General features: G+C 42.0%; 1 protein-coding gene across 1 annotated transcript in view; it reads right to left on the bottom strand.

The window, feature by feature from the left end:
• The window catches only part of adamts17 (ADAM metallopeptidase with thrombospondin type 1 motif, 17), a 213,355-nt gene that overhangs the window by 28,388 nt on the left and 163,305 nt on the right, over positions 1–21,662 (bottom strand). The window contains exons 16-20 of the mRNA XM_039795147.1: positions 13,365–13,445; positions 10,215–10,327; positions 9,084–9,243; positions 7,033–7,168; positions 5,888–6,092 (exon numbers count right to left, since the gene is read on the bottom strand). Of these exons, the coding sequence (XP_039651081.1) occupies positions 5,888–6,092; positions 7,033–7,168; positions 9,084–9,243; positions 10,215–10,327; positions 13,365–13,445 (695 nt within the window). The remainder of the gene's footprint in view (positions 1–5,887; positions 6,093–7,032; positions 7,169–9,083; positions 9,244–10,214; positions 10,328–13,364; positions 13,446–21,662) is intronic.

The following is a 21,662-nucleotide window of genomic DNA, read 5'->3' as shown; positions in this document are numbered from 1 at the left end:
TAAGGTTGCAAACAAATATTGCCATTCCACTCGGTCGAACGCTTTTTCAGCGTCAAGAGATATAACCATTACCGGGGAGCGGGACAGAGGGGAATAAACAATGTTGAAAAGCCTTCTAAAATTTATGCTAGAGTGTCTATTTAGGATGAAGCCTGTTTAGTCTGCTGCGATAATTTGTGGGATAACTGTCTCCAATCTAGAACCTTGGATACATTTTTTAATCCACATTTAGCAGAGAGATTAGGTGGTAGGAGGAGCACTAAAGTGGATTTTTACCACGTTTTTGTAGAAGCGTTATTGCGGCTTGTCATAGGGTTGGTGGGAGCGTCGAGGTGACAGAGATTCATTAAACATGGCTTGGAGCAGAGGGCATAGCGTGTTTTTTATAAAATTTGGAGGAATACCCGTCCGGACCAGGAGTCTTGTTGCATTTCAAGGAATTGATCGCTTTTAGAATCTCTGCCTTGGAGATCGCACCTCCCAGTAATGATTTTTGTTCAGCTGGAACAGAAGGAAAGTGAAGGTTATAAGTGATTGAGCTGTGAAAAGTTATCATCACATTCAGAGCTGTACAATTTACTGTAGTATTGTTAATTTCCAAGTGGTCTGTCACGGTCTCCCCTGTTTGACTATAAATCTTAGGAATAAGGCGAGATGATTGGGCTTGGCGAGCTTGCTGGGCTAGTAGCCTGCCAGCCTTATCACCTGAATCGTAAAACTTAAATCGCGCTGTGGTGAGAAAATAAGTGGCCTTGTCTGTGGAAAGTAAGTCGTATTCTGTCTGTAATCGCAGTCTCTCTTTAAAAAGTGTTGGAGACGGAGAGGAGTAGTGGTTGTCAATCTCTGCAGTGGCTCGCAAGATGTCATAGAGTTTTGAGTCTCTTGCTTTTTTTGCCCTGGAAGAGTATTCAGTAATTTGCCCTCGAAGATAGGCCTTAAGGGTCTCCCATAAAGTTGAGTGAGAAACTTCTGGGGAAGTGTTGGTTTCAATGAAAAAGTTAATTTGAGAAGAAACGTGGTTTACAAATTGTTTGTCAGCTATGAGGAGGGGGTTAAGCCTCCAATTGCGAGAGGGCCTAAGACAGTTGGGTAGAACTATGTGAAATGAGACAGCACTGTGATCTGAGATTGTAATACTAGGATATGTGCAAGAGCTAACATGTCCTAGCAGTCTATTGTCTAAGAGAAAATAGTCGATGCGAGTGTATGTGTGATGGACATTGGAGAAGATTACTTTTTGATTATTAAATTTGAATCTCCAAATGTCCGAAACACCATTGTGCATTATGAAATCATTTACAACTTTTGCAGATTTGGTGAGGGGTTGGACCTTGTTTGATGATCTGTCTAACATGGTGCTGAGTAAACAGTTAAAATCGACTCCTATTATCAACTTATAATTTTTATCACAGGGAATGGCAGTTTGTTAAAAAAGTTGTAATCATCATAGTTTGGAGCGTAAACGTTGATCAAAATGACAAGACTGGTGAATAGTCGACCTGCTACAATGACAAATCTCCCATTTTTTCAGCAATCACTTCCTCAGCTTGAAAGGGGATGTCCTTATGTAAAAGGATTGCTGTCCCTCTGGCCTTAGCATTGAACTGGAAGTGCTACACTTGACCAACCCAGTTTTTTTTAAGATAGTTGACATGATCATTCTTAAGATGGGTTTCCTGCAGAAAGGCTATGTCTGAATTTAATTGTTGTAGATAGGATGTTATTTTCTATCTTTTCACCCAGGTATTCATACCCTTAGTATTTAGAGAAACAAAGTGGATGGGCCAACTTTGATTGTAATTAGATGTAGATGTAATATCTTACAAGATTATGAGGGTGTGTGTAGTGAGCAGCAGCAATGGCGGGGGTGGAGAAAGGGGAATAAAGAAAATGAAAAAATGAAAAAGAAAGAAATAAAGCAAAAAAAAAATGGCAAAATGAAGAAAGGCATCTGGAAGGGGACAGGGATCTCGAACAGTGCTCAGAGCTACCAGCTTAGAGAACACCTAACTTACACTTGAACACTGTTTTTACAAAGGAACAAAACAATTAGAATATTACAGATTTTAATGTGTAACTGTGCAAAGACACTGTGTGTCTGGTAAAAGCAATTGGAACAATTGTAAACTATAGTCACCAACATATGTGTATATGTATGTGTAATAGCCAGAGCAGCTGCAGCATTGGAAGGGAAATGTTACAGAAGCATAGAGTGCAGTTAAGATTTCCTTATTTTCGTCTGCTAGTGCTCTTTGGGCTTGTGCTTGTGTTAGTGTCTATGTGCGTGCGTGTATGGGTTGGGGCATACTCGTGCAAGTGCATATGTGCGGCTGTATGTAAAAGTAAGCGCTTCTATCATAGTGGCCTATTATATGAATTAATAAAAGACTCACGGAGGTCTGTGGTAAAACTTTGACCTGAAAACAGCTTTGTAAATGAGGTGTTTGTCAAATTAGTAATTAGACAGTATATATATCTAATGATAAAAATATAAACAAAAAGCGAGTAGCCGACTCTATGATGTGGCTGCACCAGCAATTAACAGATGTGTATGTATAAAAAAACATACAATAAAAGCACCCGCTGTATTAAGTGAGCATGGGATACCGCAAACAAACATCCTTATTTTTTTGTCAGGGTGCTTCGTGCATGTGCTGATGTAGCCTATGTCTGTCAGTGCGCCCGTGAATGTGTGTGTGTGTGTGTCCACGTCTATATTCGCTGGGTAGCACATCCGTTAAATAGAGGAGAGCAGTAGACCCATAGATATAGAACAATTGTTCTATATCTATGAGTAGACCTGCCTTATACTGTATATAAACAACAAAAGTATTAACTAAGGTCCGTGGCAAAACTATATCCTGTTCCAAGTTTACACATACCATGTGTGTCCATCAGCCTTAGGGCCCTATTTTGCACTCAGCGCAATTGCCTTTGTACACCGACACATGTATCATTCCTATTTTGCACCCGACGCACAGCGGACTTTTCCCTCCACAGACGCACGTCGGTAAATTAGGGAGTGTATTTGCGCTCCCGGGGGCGGTTCAGCGAAAAGAGGAGGCGTGTTTAGGCGCAAACGAGGAACCAGGAAACCAGGAACCAGGAAAAAACAGGAAAAACCTAGTCTAAAGTCAGTGGCGCTAGTCTAAAGGCAGTGGCGTGTTATTCAGATGCTATTTTAGGGGCACATGCTTGGCGTGCGCATATGTAGCGTGCGCACAACGCGCATACACTTTGCTTCTCTCATCTACACGGACGCAGCAGTTCCCATTTTTGAAAACCATACATAATTACAAAGAAAAATATTACTGAAAATGCGCTTCAGGTGTTTGGATAGATCAGGAGGCACTTTACAGTACAGTCCTCAAAAAGTCGCAGCATTTTTTGTGGCTTGTTGGGTTTTACACAACATTTCCATGAATCATGGATGTGTTGATGACATAAATGAGGAAATATTAGAGGACTTAAGGAGACGTGAAGTTTAACTATCGGCGGGATTGGACACTCTGGGGGGATCTGGTCCGGGAGTGGCAATGCGCGATGTGCTCCTGGTGGAGCGGTTGGACGGAGATGGAGTGGGGGGAGGAGGAAGGGCCATAAAAGGAGCAGGTGGTGCGTTTGGAGGCCCACGCTCCATGGCTGCAGCAATCCTCTCCAGACTTGGGGAGATGCGCCCGAGAGGCCACAGCAACATCGCCACCCGTGCAAGACGGGCATTTACTTTGCTGCATCCCGGACAGCTCCCGCTGGCGTGCGCCAGGCACATCCAATGTCATAATAGCAATCCACCATGGAACAAGCATGCCTGCTCTTAAAGGGAATGGGAGATGACGCTCTGATTGGTTTATTGCACGTTATGCCCAAACCACACCTAGCTACTTCAGACCAACCCATTTTAGATTTGTGTCGGGTGCAAGAGTAATTTATCCCACCGGTATGATAGCAACAGCGCCCAAGATCCACCCACAAAGCTACTTGCGTTTTACGTTTGATACTCAAAATAGGGCCCTTAAACTATATGTACAAAGTATAACGTCATAAGTACATACAAATAAAAATTAAATCAGCATATAAAGCACAGAGAATAACCGAATATCTGAATCCGGCGTTTCTCAGCTGTGACTTCACCGTGTAGTTGCTACGCTGCTCTTCTCTTGGAGACCTCCGCGCTGTAGTCGGGGTAGATGTGTATCTCGGATCCGCGGAAAGAGAGGGACCCAGCCTCTCTAGCCAGCTTCAGGATGCGCTCCTTGTCCTGATAATGGTGGATCCGTGCGATGAACGGGTATGCACCCTGTCGACAGATGGAGGTGAGGGAAAAGCCTCTGCGGCAAAGGTTTCTTCCAGGAATACCTCCATGAAAGCAGTTGGGTGCGAGCCTTCAACTTTTTCAGGTTCGGTTATACGGATATTGTTGCGCCTCGATCTATTATCAAGATCATCCGTCTTAAATTTGAGGGTCTCGTTCTCTCTAGACAGGGATTGACTCAAGGGATTGCAGCCTGGTCTCCACATTGTTAAGTGACGTTTCCATGTGTTGGATGGCCTGGTCGTGCCAGTCAATAATTGCTCGGTCAGCAGAAAGTTGGACAGATAGATTGGTTATAATGCGGTCCTCCATTGAGTTGAGAAGTTTCTCCATGTCGGCCAAGGTAAGCGGCGCATTGCTAGTAGCATGCTGTTCATTTTGGCTAGCTTGCGTTCCGACATCTTGGTTATCTTCAGACGTGTCCTCTGTAGGTTGGTTTTGCTTTTTGGTAGGTTTCCCCATATTTAGTAAGCTTTCACACAGGCTTGCAAAAGTTAACTGTGGTAATAAAACATGTATTAATCGAATTTAGGTAAGATTTCAACAGAGCTCTACCGGTTTGCGACCTACTCCGTCATCGCTTAAACCGGAAGTCGAAATTCGTCCAGTTTTAAGCTAGACCACTGCCGCCAGCAGCTGCGACAAAGGCTGCAATGTAACCACTCGAGCACCATCCAAAGGATCTTTCTATCTCTGTAGGGATCCTTTCCATAATCTTGTTAGACACTTAGAATAATAATCTGAGCCTGTCAGCAGCAAAAACAGCACTTTTAGTTTACGTAAATTGAAGCGCAATTGCCAACTGCAGCGGTCTTGCTTAATACTGGACCAATCTTGAGCTGAGAATTATAAGGTTCTATCTCCGTTTAGGGTAGTTCTGAGCATATTATATTGAGCATCAAAGTTTTTACATCCCAGCTATTTTGTGAGATGGAACCTTTTTATTTTATTAATAACTAACTAAGAAAATATTTTTTTACAAAAATAACACCACACAGGCATTAATAAACACCTAAGGGATCAGATTATGTCAAAAACTCAATTTCGGCCAAAAGTGGAGATAGAACCTTATAATTCTAAGCTCACGCAATGTCAAAGATTGTTGTTCCCATCAGTTACTTGGACAAAGAAACATAGGAAAATAGGGTCCAGGTTGAAAAATACCAAAGTTATCTTAAAGCTCTGGAACATGTAGATTAAAAAGGAACCAAACACATCTTTCAAGTTTTTATAGTTGTTGCTCACTGAATTACATATTATGGTATATTCTGTTATCATCATCACTGGTGTTCTTTGTTAGGGGCCGTTTGATGTAAAATGAGTGTGAAAGGTACATTTAAAAAGTGAAGGCCTGTAAATCTCTGTCAGTAATCTAATCCAGTTGGAAAATGTGTTGCAAAATTTTCAAGCTTTTTATCATAGGCCCGGACTCTCTCTTAAGTGCCTTAAGAAATGTGCAAGAATTAAAGAGCATTCATTGATCCATTCTTCGCTTCTAAGATCAATTGTTAATAGGAAACAAGGCCCAGAGCCTGTAATAGTTTTCACATAACATTAGCACAGTTTGTGACATACCTTGGACCATTCTGAAGCCTCCCACAAAGTGAGGCAGAGGCGGCCCTCACAGCCCTGCACAACAGGAGGTTTTCCTCCTTGGCAATACAGATCCCTGGTGTGGATGAGTGAGCCATTCTGAAAATGGTAAACACAAACCACGTCCCTCTGCTGAACACCTTTACCACATGTGACGGAGCAGGATCCCCACTCTCCTGTCACCCACCTGTGGAAAACATTAGGTGTTTCAGACAGTTCATAAGCTACAGTCCATTTGCTTTGGGTCTGAATGTTTTACTGAGTGGAGGTCTGACACAGAGAGAAAAAGTTGCCTTTATAATTTTAAGTTTAAGTTTCTTTGGCTAGTCCGGGTCGTTTGGGGTTGTGTGAAAGCTCATTTGAACTCTGGTGCGGACCAAACAACCAAACTCTGGTCCACTTGAAAACAGGGCTTGGGATTGGCTTCCAAGTGCACTAGAGTTTGGTTAACTTTAGGTGAGACCCCAATCGGACCCAAATATAGGAAGTGAACCAAACAACAGTGCTTAACTAGCATGCAATTAAAAATTAACTCAACCTTCCACACAATTTACAGACTTGTATACGATTTCACAGACTTTTAAATCCAAACCTATTAAGAGCACACATACTGTACCTATAGCTCGTTGTGTGACAACACATGATCACTCTCTCATCAGGGCTCTCGCTGTCTGTCAGCTGATTATATTGTTCATCTTCTTTTAAAAATATCAAAAACACTGAAGCAAAAAACATAAGCTGTCGCTCCCTTATTTCTGAGACCAGGAAGTGTCAGCGAGTTTGACTCAACCGTTTCGAAGTGTTTTTTGATTGTTTAGCTAATGGAAAATAGCACCGAAAATACCAGTACTGTTTTTAACTTGTGTTTGGGTGGGCAGCCTACAACCTGCCTCCAAAGTCGGCCACTCCTCTCGTCGTGTTCAGGCACAAACACAAAGAGCTCTGAAGGAGACCTGTCATAATTAGTGTATCATTTATCCATATCAGTGGCTGTTTAACAGCGACATGCTCACCTTCCAACACAGTTAAAGTGTATTGTTAAAAAGGTAAATGTATTTATCTTAGTTTTACAAATTATTCCAATTAGCAACAAACATACTGTGTGTGTGTATGTGTGTGTGTCTCACCGATACTGGCAGGGGTGAGAGTTGCAGAATCGTACTTGGGGGTGTGGTCGGTTCTCAGGTTGACAGTAGCTATCGTTGACAGCCTCCATTGTTTTATTGACTATTCTCATACAGGAAACCACTGTCCTTCTCTCACCTACACACGCACACACACACACGCACACACACACACACACACACACACACACACACACACACACACACACACACACACACACACACACACACACACACACACAATTAAAGCTGTGAGCAGCGATGGATGGGCCCTAGCGCCTCTGCGCGCGTCGGGGTTACCGGCGGACGTCGCTCCTTGCGACTGTGCATTTGCGCGGCACTCAGACACCGCAAATCGTCACCAATGAAAAGGTTAGCTTTATAAGACATTTAGTTAGATGTATAAGTGATGTGACGAAATTCAAACTGTAAATATACTCAAATTACGCCGAAAATGAAGCTAACTATCCGTGATTTGTAGCTAGCTACACATAGCTAGGATTGAAGGGACAGTCGCAGCTAACGAAACACCTAGTCTTCACAAATATTCATTAACTTGAAATCGGACACGGTTGTTAGCTTTATAAGACATTTAGTTAGATGTTGTATAAGTGGCGTGACATGTGTGTAACATGTGGTAAGAGATTGCTGGTGTAACAAGCTCGCTGACCGCGCTCTCACTCTCACACAACGGGCCATTTAGCTAGCAGGAAGATGGGAGTTGCAGGACCTGGAGCTCCGTCAGGGCAGCGCCGTTTGGTAGTCCATGCTGTGGGCTGCCAGCCTTGACAGAGCTCCAAGTACCTCATAGAAGGCCGTGGTCTGTGAAGGAAGACAGGCCGGGTGGCGAGGCAGCACCGGCTGAACTCGAATGACTTGAATGGCTGCGATTGCTAGTGGGGGGCGTGGCACCTCCGGAACGCAGTGGAAAATAGGGGTTAGGGGCCATTGCAGTTGAGTTTAGCCAACAAAGCACCAAAATGTCTACAAATTTGGTAAGACTGTGTGTCGGAGTTCAGTAACGTGGAAAACACCCAGGAAACGGGTGTTTTAACCCAAACCACAATCTTTCTTCTAATCTTAAAGCAACACTAGAGAACTTTTCCCGCTTCGGTCCCCCTAAGCGGAATTGTCCATTACATTACATTGTCCAGTTCATTCGAACTACAGATCCACTACCCAATCTGGCAAACTTGCATAATGTAATGTAATGGACAATTCCACTTCCAACCTGTAGGGGGACTGAAGCGGGAAAAGTTCTCTAGTGTTATTTTAACTAGTCATTTTGGTGCTTTGTTGGCTAAACTCAACTGCAATGGCCCCTAACCCCTATTTTCCACTGCGTTCCGGAGGTGCCACGACCCCCACTAGCAATCGCAGCCATTCAAGTCAATGCTTGATATTCCACGGCGCATCCTAGAAGTGTGCGCGAAGCCGCAGGGCGTTCAGACAGCCGGCCAGTAAGTGAAACAGCGAGACTATCCAGTCAAATTACAATAACATGGATAGAGTCACTCGGCCAGCCATGCCAAAACACCTATTTATGAACTTCAATAAGTAATGGCAAAATATCAAAATGAAGTAGCACAACGTGGTGTGAACATAAAAGTGCTTTCATGCCAGGCAGCGGAGTAAATAGTTTCACCCAGGAAACGCGTGTTCGTTGCTCGGGAGTGTTTTAATCAAACCACGACCTGTTTCCTAAACTTAACGTAACTTTTGTTGCCGCCGCATGACGCTCACTATTTTTTTGGCAAAATTCAACTACCCAAAGGACCGTCATTTGGCAGTGCCTGTAGCCGGCTCACAGTCACCTATTGCCAGCTAAACACATCTAGCAACTGATTTTAGCATTCTATCGCACGACAGTTCACGTTACAGTGCTTTACTCAGTTTAAAATACTTCTATTGATAATATTATCTATTGTTAAAGCATTGATCACTTTGAGGGGTTCAGCAGAGGTGGGGATATATAGACCAGAACGGGCGAAATCCCATGCAACCCCTCAGAAAATTGCACCCTGTGTTTGTGTGTGTGTGTGTGTGTGTGTTACCTCCTCCACATTGAACAGTACAGTCCTGCCAGCTGCTGTGTGTCCAGATGTAGAGATACTCTGGCTCCCTTGGCTCCTCACTGCTCCTGTCCTGAGTTGTGTTCAGGGACACAGTGTACTCATAGTGGATCCCGTAGCTCTGGTCATGAAAGAGCAGCACCTGGGAACATGACAGAGAGGGGTTTAAAGAAAAGTGAAGCTGTACATAAAGCTTACCAACCTTTACTCAGTTGATCTTTATTTGCAGAACTCATTTTCAAAGGGTAGCAGTAAGCAAACATAGCCATTACAGTCATTGCTTCCAATTAAACAGTTAATCAGTATGAATAGAAATTTTCCATGGGACCGGGTTGGCCTGCGCCAAGCTGTGATTACATGCGTTCCACTACAGCCTCACAGCAGGTGATAACTGCACTGTGGTCCTGTTTGGCAGCTTTGGTATACAGTATATGATAGACTCAAATGTTTAAAAAAACAAAATATTTATTCAGTGCATTTAACTGCCCTTGTTGCACGAGAGCAAGAAAAGCAAAATGGACATGAGTCATTGTCCCTGCTGTCCTGGCTCCTAAATGGTGGAACAAGCTCCATATTGACATCAGGACAGCTGAAAGTCTGAACATCTTCCACCGCACGCTAAAAAAAACATCTCTTCCAACTGTACCTTGGTGATGATGATTATAATTACTTAATCATAATAATCACTTATATGTGGCACTTTATAGCTTGGCTTAATTGAAGCTAGTATATTATTTTATATGATTCTTGCTGTTCCGAGTTTGTACCTTCATGGTTGAATGCACTTATTGGAAGTGGCTTTGAATAAAAGTGTCAGCTAAATAAAAAATGTAATGTAATGTCACATTTTGGCCCTGTTCAGACCTGGCATTTACATGCATCTTGTGTGATCTGATCACAATCACAAGTGGACAGTTCTAAGTACAGGTGTGAATGCATCCAGGATGCATTGAGAATGCATTGGGAGCCGATCACTCAGACCACATTTGGGTCGCATATGGCCACATTCTTTTAACAGAGTCTATGTGAATGTGTCATATAGAAGCACAGCTTACTCAACTGGCTGCCTCTGCGTAAGTGTTTTTGTTCCGGTGGTCTGCACAGATCTGACACCTGCCTGCTCGCCCTCATCCCTGGCTCTCTGAAGCCCTGTGCACCACCATTGGCCGGCAGAGTCGTGGGAAATGAGGTCCCTGGGGACCGAGTCCCCAGAGGGCCATTGTCATCTTGGGGAATACCAATCTTGGGTAATACCAAGATGGCAACGGCCAAAATACAAACCCCTGGCAACGGCCAAAATGCAAACCCTTGGCTTCAAAACGACACCAATGCTACGTCCATTATTTTTACAGTCCATGATATCAACTTACAGTGGAGTACAACATTAAAAACCCATGACCCCCAGTCATGGGATAAGAATAAAATTGCATGTCCTGACTGGTTTTTAGGCTTCATGAAAAGGCATCCTAACTTCTGTCAATGAGAAGTGCAGAGGCAACTACCTTGGCGTGAGATACACGCTTAAATTGTACAAATGTGGGACTTTTCAAGAACCTTGGGGATGTTACTGAGGTATAGCTTTGATGGATGACATACAGTATGTGGAACATGGATGAGAGCGCTGTTACCACCATCCAAACACCTGACTGGGTAGTTACACGCCGTGCAGTGAAGCAGGTTGGATCAACGACTTCTGCTAAGAGAGGTGTCTTGGTTTCAGTAGCATGTGCAGTGTAAGTCATGGTAAATGTCACCCCACCCTTCTTTGTTTTCCCATGCAATAGTTACAAGGATTTCTCCATACACCTTGGACCTCTTGGTAGTGCTGGGTTAGAAAAGGAAACAAGTCTAATAGTGGCACCGAATATTATATTCCTTGAGCACTGGTGCTGTTAACATACCAAGCACACTGGCTTCCCATTTAGGCTATTTTGGGAACCCCGACACTGTGTCCACTTTTCTCCTGTGACATTTTCCAGCGGCTCCTGCATGAACAGTGGCCTACGCTTGACAGTGTGTAGCCTGTATGTAAGCCCGTGGGATCTATATATGAGCGTAGTATAGCTTTGCCAGACCTTCCTCCACAGCACTGCGGAGGAGGGTCTGATAGCTATTCCGGGATGTAAGATGCTCTGGTTTATTGGCATTTCTCTAAACCAATCACAATTGTCAAGGGCGGTGCTAAGCCCCAGACAGAGCCACGGTGCCGCTGCAAAATAGCCTCGGGAAGGAACTTGTTTTGGTGGAACGTGTTCGTTCAAAAGTTGTTTTAGTCGTGCAACAGAAAACTCAGATTGGACAGATAGTCTAGTTAGCTGTCTGGATTTACCTTGCAGAGAGCTGAGGAGCAGTTAACCATAGTCCTCATAAATCCACCACAGTTTAGAATTTAAACACCAAGAAAGCAGAAGGTAACGGACATCCGGCTGAAAAGAGTGAAAATTTGGCAACGGAGCAATCCCAGAAGCGGAACATCGTGGATATAAACTAATAGGAGCGTATCCAGCATAGGGCCTGCTACTCTTATTAGGACAGCCTGAGCACCAGTAGACAAAAAAACAAAAAAAAAACAGACGCCTACTATTAATGGTACATTAGTCAAACAAAATAGAACGTGTCTATCATATACGTGGTAGGCAAAACTAACCAGTTCATATCTAATTTACAGTATAGTAAATGTTAGCAAATTGATAACCCTAAATAAATAAACGGTCACACAAGCATTATCACCAGCAGTAGGGTGTTCAGTCCTGCCACTGTATCCAGGGTGTATTGTGATATAACAATATAACAATCGGAACAGAGAAACTGATGAAAGTTGATTTCATGTCACCTGATTATCTGGTTGTCTTTGTCCACCAGACACCAATGTGTGCACAGTATATTTGTTTGTTTGTGTGTTTATTTGTTGAATTTCAGTTTGTTTCATCATAAAAACTTGTAGTGTTTACATTGGAGTTTCAACAGGACGGACAGTGACAACTACTCTGTGTCCTTTATCAAATGTCATTTTGAATAAATAATTAAACATTTTGGGAAACGCTAAATGCTTACCCATATGTCTGTTCATTATCACAGAGTTGGAGTCAGGATAGGGTTAGCCTAGCTTAGCATAAAGACTTGATGCAGAGAGAAACTACACCTAACAACACCTCTAAGGCTCACTAATGAACATGTTTAATCAGTAGACAAATGTAAAAATGACAGTTTGTGGTTTAAGGGGGAGTTATGTCTCGTCGTCAAAGTGAGTTAGCCAGGCATGGTACCAGACACATACCCGTACAGACACCAAAACCTGTGATAATCAACCATATCTGGCAGCCTGTGCTATAGGCCGAGGTGCTGGGCGGATGGATACACTGGTGTTTAGATGTATGGGTGATATGTTTTAAATTCTAAAGTGACTTAATGGTTAAATTGAAATAAGCTCTGGCCAGTCTGGTAAAGGCTGAATTTGGCACTTTTCAACCTTACCTCTATCTATCTGAGTTAGGCACATAGTGCAGAAAAGGGTCCAGTTCTTGCTGTTACTGTCATCTGCGAATCTGTTGTTCTTCCTCAATACTAAGCGAATGCTGAAATAACTATTTGAATGTGTATTATTTTATTTATTTTTTTATAAATGTGTTAGCGAATCTCGCCTTTCTCGACTTAAGCCTGTTTTATGGTTCTGCGGAGGCTCCACGCAGAGCTTTCGCTGTAGCCTACATAAGTGGCCTGATGTTTATACTTGTGCGCCTGTGTGTGCGTCAAGCCAGCATGTGTGTGTGTTGGGAGCGAGGGAGAAGTGAGAGAGTGACGGCGATTAGCTTCGGAGCGAGTAGCGACTCTAGAGTCATAGTGAGAGAAACAAAGTGTCTCCCCTGTGCTTTCTGACCACGGTGGGAAATTTGTAGCAGAAAACGTTAACCATCTCCTTGATTTGATGTAGGAGAACCAGGAAATAAGTCAGGGGAAATTCAACGCTACCAAGCTATTCGTCGCTGCGACGTGTAGTTAAATTTTTCAAGAGGTGCACGTCAGACTACGGCGTAGGGTCCAGTTTAGACGCAGAGGGATCTGCAGGGGTACGCCGTCAATTCGACGCAGAACCATAAAACGACCTTTAGCCTCTCGCATGTGAAAACAAAATGCTTTTGTCGCATATGTTGAACAATAAAGTTAGCATGAGCAGCTGCCAAGCGTTCACAAAGAAACATGGTATTGTGTTTGTGACGATAGCAGTGATCCTTCTCAAGGACCCTAAAACAAATGCATCATTACCCAGAAAGCTATGTGAGGGTTTGTCCTCCACAACTTTGATCCTCCTGGCTCCTGCAGGGATAACCAAAGCTTCGATGTAGCCTGATAGACAGAAACATAAGGTGAAAACAGATTCAGAGGCAAACAGAGTATAGGGTACAGACATCCAAAAAACGTCTACAAGTGCTGGATCAACAAACAAACTTAAGGCAAAAATCAGACAAATCTAAATTTGCTGGGAGCTATCATTACAGTGTGCAGATCTTTTGTCTGTCTTTTAAAAACAGATTCAGAGGCTTACAGAGGTGGTGATGTAGACAACGATGGACAAGTGATCTGTGTTTGTATCAGAGATGCTCTGTCCTTTCTTTTAAGCTGCTTGTGAGCACTTGAGAACACCAGAGGTTGCTTGCCAACCATTTTCGACTAGAAAGCTGCAACTGGACACACCCACATGTGGACAAAAAGTAAAAAAGTCAGCATGTGATTTACATATTTTATTTCTGTATGCCTTATAATTTAGCTTACAATGTCAAGTAAAGCTGCAAGCAGCCTCATGCATCTTCCGGCAGCCAAAGTATATTTCCAGGATAAAGCCATACATCCGGTGTGGGATGTTGAAGAGTTATATAACAGGAGCCTACAACGTGAGAAGAGCAGTAAAGTGACTACGGGAAGAAAGTGGAATTACAATTTCACGAGGGCAACCCCAGACGCATGTGGCAAGGTCTAAGGTTCACAATGATATTCAACCTGTCACTTGCTCAGTCTGTCATACCCACGTGCTTCACGAAGTCTACCATCATTCCAAGAAAACAAAACCAGCCTGCCTGAATGACTATCGCCCGGTGGCACTCACCTCTGTAGTGATTAAGTGCTTTGAACTACTGGTCAGGGATGACATCTGCTCCTCACTACCAAGCACAGTGGACCAATTACAGTTTGCCTACCATCCCAACCGATCAACGGAAGACACCATAGCACACATCCTCCACACCACCCTATCTCACCTGGAAAAGAAAGGAAGCTATGTGAAATTGTTGTTCAGCATTTAACACACATCACCCTCCAGGCTAGTCACAAAGCTAACGCACCTGGGATTAAACTCCTCACTGTGCATGGGGATCCTTGAGGGTGGGCACACTTCTTCCTAGAGTCTCTAAAAGTAGAATGGGAGCCAGAGCCTTCAGCTATCAGGCTCCTCTCCTGTGGAATCAGCTCCTAGTCTGGGTTCGGGACACTGTCTACACATTTAAGAATAAACTTAAAACTCTTCTCTTTGATAAAGCTTATAGTTAGGGAGTGAGGATTTGCAGCGTTCGCCTAGACCGGTGGGGGAGGGTGTTTAGCTCCAGACAAGGCACCCCTTCTCTTCTCTGCTTCTCTTCATAGTCGTCAGACTCATCTACCAACCCTTATGGAGCTGGCTTAGGTTTGCCTTGGACCAGCTCTTAGTTATGCTGTTATCTGTCTAGACTGCCGGGGGACTTCCTTTGACACACTGAGCTCCTCTCTCCTCTCTCTTTCCATCTGTGTTCATCCATGTCCCAGAAATGCTTGTTACTAACTTAGCTCCAGGGAGCTTATTCCCCGGAGTCCTTAGGTTTTCTTGCCTCGCAGTTTTTCTTGGATTAGGGTGGCACCTAAATCATGGTTGCAGCTGCTTGTCCTGCTTGGTCCTGCTTGGTCCTGCTATGCCCGGCTATGTCCTGCAGTGCCCTGCTACACCCTGAACTACTACAACTACTATTTCTAGTCATAGTTGCATTAGCTTTATTAGTGGGAATGCTGATTCAGCAGCATTCCAACTATTGTTATTCAATTCTTTATAAACTTATTATTCCGTACATTTTTTGGCTCTGGGTAAGTTCTGCATACCTTCAGCTATTAAAACCATTCAACTTTTAAAATGTTCAGCTCTTTCAGCTAATGATGGGACTTCTTCAACTTTTTTTCTACTATTTATACTTTTTAAAATATTAAGCTTTTTAACACTTTTTTTTAACATTGAAGTCAATGAGAGCTTGCTTCAAATCCTTAAAATCTTCTTCCGCTCCCAAAATTTTCAGCTCCTTCATACTTTCACCTACAGACACCAAACAAACTTTAAAATGTTCACAAAATATTCAGCTAACCGGCTACTACTTTTCAGTTTGATATCTACAAGGGCCTATCCTAAGTGGAATGCAACCATCAGTAATGGTTTAATACCAGGGCCTCTCCTAAGTGGAATGCAACCATCAGTAATGGTTTAATACCAGGGCCTCTCCTAAGTGGAATGCAGCCATCAGTAATGGTTTAATATCAGGGCCTCTCCTAAGTGGAATGCAGCCATCAGTAATGGTTTTGAATACACCTGTGCTTTTCCTGCTATGACATGTCAACATGTCTGCCGTGAAAAAGGTCTATACTACATATTTCTGCATTTTCATCTGTTTCTCACAGCATTTGTCATCTTCTCTCCTTCTCTTCTGTCCTTTTATCCTCTCTTCTCCCTTCTCTCCTTCCTCTATTTCCTCTTGTTCAGCCCCATTCTTTTCACGCAACATATTTCACATCTCATCTCAGCTAGATTGTTGCTTTTTCGTTCTGTGCAGTGTATATGTCTGATAAAGTATTTCTTCTTTCAGCCTTTTCAGGCAATTCATTTCAACTTTCATCTAAATTCATACTTATTATATATAAATTCCACTTTTTCAACTTCTCTCACTACTTCAACTTCTTCTTACGGATTTAAGCTATTCACCCAGTTTAGCTTTAGCAATTCAGCTATTCAGCATTCCCACGCATTTTCTGCAGGAAATGCATTTTCTAGTTATTATTATTATTATCTTTGTAAATTATAGTGTCTTGAGATACAGTAACTCTTGTGTGAATGCTGATTCAGCATTCACAGTATTGTTATCCGATTCTTCATTCTTCAACTTTCTTTGGTCACCTCCAACTTCTGCATACGTTCAGCTACAAAGAACAATCAAATATCAAAATGTTCAGCCATTAAAGCACATGATGGGACTTCTTCAACATTTGTTCTAATATTTATACTTTTTTTAAATATTAAGCTTTTTTCAATTTTTTTTTTTACAATTTAAGTCAATACCACCTCATTCAACAGAAAACAAGTGTAAAACCGGTGTACGGTCATCTCCACGCAAAGCTCTGCATTTATCAATATGGACATGAGCGGAGACTTTACGTCAAGTTTAAACTTATGTATGCAACTTTTTGAGTCAGTGTGGACTTGCGGTGCAGCATATAATAAGTTTAACAGGAGAAGTCATCAGTTTATCACTTATTGGCAATGGCAGATCTGGCTCTTTTAGACCTCTATGCGCTGGTACAAAAGTGCACAAGTACGCACACGGGCCACGGTGGAGCACTGCATCGGATTGATTAAGGGCAGATGGTTCTACTTGCATCAGCGGGGGATACCGTACTATACACGCCAAAAAGTCTGCAACATTGTTTTAGCATGTGGGGTTCTGCACAACATTGCGGAGGGAAACAGGGGGCCATAAATGTAGTGATGGAGCCAGATGACCCGATGCCCAGAGAGCAGTGTCCAGCACAACCCCAATTGGGGCTATACGAAGGAGAAAGGATATTATTCTTCGCTTTAAAAAGGTATAGTGTTATGTTTGGCAATGATATTCAATACAGGAAACATGATGATGCACCACATTTGTATTTATTCTTCAGGTATTCGTTTCTCTTTTAAAGTGTTGTTAATGGCCACAAGTGAACGATTTATTTCTGTCATTGAACGACATACGGAGGACACTCGCTCTCCTTCACAGCTCACGGTTGCCTGGCTCTGACTCATGAAAAAAACATTTATTTAAATATAGGTACACCTACATGGAGGCCTATGAGATTGCAATATAAGCCTGTATATTACTATTAGGACTATAGCATACATATGTCAAGGATGTATAAATTAAATAAACTTCAGCTGGAGTCCAATTTATTACAGCAACACTGCTGACCGCATCAGTGATCTCTTTCTATTCCGCATTATTTCTACAGCCTTTAATACTAGTTTTCAGGCTGCCAAATAGTACACACGTTAATACAAATTAACCTGAGATGTCAGGGTTTCAATCTCCACCTCTGAAAAGTTCCCGCTTCTTAGCCGGATTACTTTTCGCCATGTCGTAAATTGTAGGGGGGCGAGGCCTCAGAACCGAGAATATATTGGGGCTTGATATTTAAATTCTGATTGTTTCCAGCCGCTGCATTTATCAATGTACGACCATTCTTACGCTCTGATTGGTGTGATACGAACGTTTCATGAATCCCACGTGAAGCCTGTCATAAGAGGATTTCTGCACTCATATCTGCGCTGGTTTCTACGTTAGATTGATAAATGAGGGCCAATGAGAGTACCGGGGACGCGCTCCCTAAGGAAGATGCTTTGGTCAGCTAAATTAAAATTTATGTAAAAAAAAAATCAAAGGGGCTTTAATGGCAATGGAAACAAATGTTTACAAGCAATCGTGAAATAAAAACAAAAATGAAAAGATAATCTACTAGCATTAAGTGTAAAGAAAGCTGTGTAATCAAATATATAAATGAAATTATGTTAGGTATAACTAATATATAGATATAGGCCTATACATAGTACAGAGCAACATAGTTTACTACATCAAAGCTATTTTTGTATACATCCATGTACACGACATACGTCTTTGTTTGGCGGCACTAATCCTCAGCAGTTTTATTTCAGACTGCAGTTTCACAATTGCTTGAGGAAATATAGCTTGTGTGGATGCTACTGCACCATAGATATGTGTCTATGGATACCCAAATACTAATAAAAAAGCTAAGCTACTGAAAAGCTATTTGATTTAGAAAACAGCAATGCTATTTAAAAGTAGTTAAAGCTATAGTGCATAGTTTCTGTCGCCCCCATGAGGAATTCTAAGTAATTACAACAAAACTGTCGGCGCGTCCACATGATACAAGCCTTACGCGATCCTGCACGCGCCCCCACCCCTCCTCCATGCAGTTGCTAGTAGCTAAGGAGGACACGGAGGATTAAAAAAACATGATGGACTCTTCAGAAGAGGTAATTATCTTCACTTGAGTTTCCTCGCGGGAAAGTCGCCAGACGACACAATCTTCTGAACATAGCCATACTGAGAAAAACAGAGAGAGTTGTGTGGAGCTGACAGTCTTAATTAGCTTTGTAGAAACTCATTTGGCAATGGCTTGAATGTAACGGACGTTCATTAATGTCAAAAAGCTACACACTAAAGCTGTAAACTATTAACGCTACAGCTCAACACTGCATGCAATATAAGTAAGATTAAGTGCCGTGACGGAATCTGCATAGGGTTGCTGATGTAGGCTACTTTTTGCCAGAAGGTGACATATTGACAAATGCCGGTCCAACCGGTTAGCATAAAATCAAATCGGTTTAGACTTATATACCGGACAAACCAGAAATCGACCAAACTTTACTAAGCATTATCAATGTGAGTCTAGTTTCGGTTTAAAGTCTTTTCATATAATCCTTTCATGGTGAGGAAAAATAATGTCTCTGTGCAGATACAGTATGTTTGTTTTATAAGAGGTTGAGTTCATGAGACAAAGGTTTGTGAGCCCAGGCTGAACATATAATCACTCCCTCCTGAACCCTCAACCCTACACCTTCCTGCGCGTCCACCTACAGTTAGACATCGACTGGCTCACCTGGCATTACAAGCACAGCATTTGATGTGTTAAGGAGCAAATGCTAAATGTTAAAGTATGACATTTTATACAGTACTGTAAATGTGAAACTTCTAACATTTCTTACATTTCATTGCAGATGACTGTTTCCTCCCCCAACACCGTTACTCTGCCACTTGGCAGAAGCAGCAGGGAGAAGGAAATAGCTCTGATGAAAGGAATGCATCCCTGGCATACCTCACGGCGGGGTTATGGGGTAACAGGTCAAACAGCTGCTTATGTAACTGTAACTAGCTTTTTTGTTAAAATTTGTAACTACACAGCCAGGGGAGCCCACAGATAACGGCTTCTCTCATCTACCTACACTAAAACACTCCAGGCCATGCAGAAAATACACATACACAGTGCATGAGTGGTACAGGATAAACAGTTGGGGACAGCTCTGGTTTTAGCCATCACACGCATGTACGTGCATGCTTGTGTCTAGTCCTGCCATTATCTCCAAGTCAATTTACACAACAGTAGTGTACTGTAGGGCTGCAACTATCGATCATTCTCATTGTCGATTAATCTGCCAAATATTTTCTTGCCTGGTCTATAAAATGTCAGAAAATTGTTAAAAACGTGCATCAGTGTTTCCCAAAGCCCAACATGACATCCTCAAATGTGTTGTTTTTTTCCACAGCTCAAATATATTCCATTTACTGTCACAGAGGAGAGAAGAAACTAGAAAACATTCCCATTTAACAAGCTGGAATCAGATAAGTTTGACCTTTTTTCATGACTCAAACCAATTAATCAATTATCAAAATAGTTGGTGATTAATTTAATAGTTAACAACTAATCAATTAATCTTTGCAGCTCTAGTGTAATGTAATGCAGTGAACAGTATTTCAAACATAAAACTAGCAATTGTACTATGCATCTGCTTCTTCTATCACCAAAGGGTTTGGTGCTTATTTTAGAGGGAGGGGTTAGATATATGGCAAACCTCACTCCCAAAGTCAACTCCAGAAAGACTTTGTTGAGTCTGGCCTAAGTTGAATTCCAAGAATACAGTTTATTTGCAGAGATGTCAAGTAACTTTACTTAAGTAGAAATTTTGGGTATCTGTACTTTACTGGAGTAATTATTTTACAGCACATTTTACATTTTCACTCAATTACCTATACTTTCTACTCCTTACATTTTAAAAATAGCCTCGTTACTCCTATTTCAGTTTGGCTTGTTTTCATTCCGGGTTGTCATCGTTAAAAAAAACACACAAAAAAAAGCAGATAAATCGCGTTGTGGTAGGATGAGAAGTATAAACATATACCATTCCGACACCCTGTTGGTTTGTACGAGATCCATCGCACCTGTACAGACCCGGTGCTAATATGGCACTGGTACCTTAATGACCGTTATCTACCGGACCAAATAGCAACACGGATTTCGGTTCCTTATTTAGGTGCTACTTAAATGCCTGGGCTTCTCTCTGATGCTCCGAAAACGGACGTTAGAGGGAAAGGAAACATTGCCGCACGGGACAATAGTTAACACTACACTTGACAGCAGGTAACGTTAGCCTACTGTTAGCTAGCAGCTGGAGCAAACACGGTTAAAATGCTGACAGCTAAACAGTGTTTCACTGTAGAGGATTGTAACACCAGACTGTAGTTGCTGTTGTCTGAAAAACACAGACTCAGAGATGTGTCACCTTTTTCAGCCCTTCTGAGTTTGCAGGTATGATTTTAATACTAGAAAATGCATTTCCTGCAGAAAATGCATGGGAATGCTGAACAGCTGAATTGCTAAAGCTAACTGGTTGAATAGCTTAAATCCGTAAGAAGAAGTTGAAGTAGTGAGAATAGGTTTAGAAAGTGGAAATCGGTTTAATAAGTATGAATTTCATTAAAAAGTTAAAAGCTTATGCTAAACTGAACTGTTGGCTTTAAAGGTTGAATATGACAACATATGTAGAACATTGTGAGGTCTGAGTAGATTTTCTAACTGATAATGACTCACATATGCAGAAATATGAAACAAATTGCATGAAAAATCTTAAAGCTCAAATGCATTGCACTGAACTGCTGAAACATCTGGAAAATTTTCAGAGTTGGAAGCTAAACGGCTGTACCTAAATAAGTGAAGAGCTTGTTAGAAAAGCTGGAAGCTGAACTGTAAAACTGTTAAAGATGAAATTTGAAATGAATTGCCTGAAAAGGCTGAAAGAAGAAACACTTTGTATTATTATCAGATGTATACACTGCATAGAATGAAAAAGCATCAATCTAGCTGAGATGAGAGGTGAAATATATTAGGTGAAAAAAATGGGGCTGAACAAGAAGAAAGAGAGGAAAGAGAGGAGAGAAAGAGAGAAGAAGAGCATGAGAGAAGAGAGGAGATGAGAGAAGAGAGAAGAGAGGAGAGAAAAAGAATAAAGACAGAAGGAGAGAGAGAGGAAAAAGAGGAGAGGAAAAAGAGAGGAAAGATAGAAACATTGAGAAAGAGAGCAACTTTGACTAAAATTGATTAAAAAGGCTGAAAGTTTAAAGACTTTGTATTATTATCAGCCATATCCACTGCGTAGAACAAACAAGCATGACCCTAAAGAGCTGAGAGGTGGATATATTGTCTGAAAAGAAACGGGCTATATACAGTGCC

This window comes from Perca fluviatilis, chromosome 3, assembly GCF_010015445.1.
Source record: "Perca fluviatilis chromosome 3, GENO_Pfluv_1.0, whole genome shotgun sequence".
Classification (NCBI taxonomy): Eukaryota; Metazoa; Chordata; class Actinopteri; order Perciformes; family Percidae; genus Perca; species Perca fluviatilis.
The sequence above is the reverse complement of the archived record's forward strand: the minus strand, read 5'-3'. Positions and strand labels throughout refer to the sequence as shown.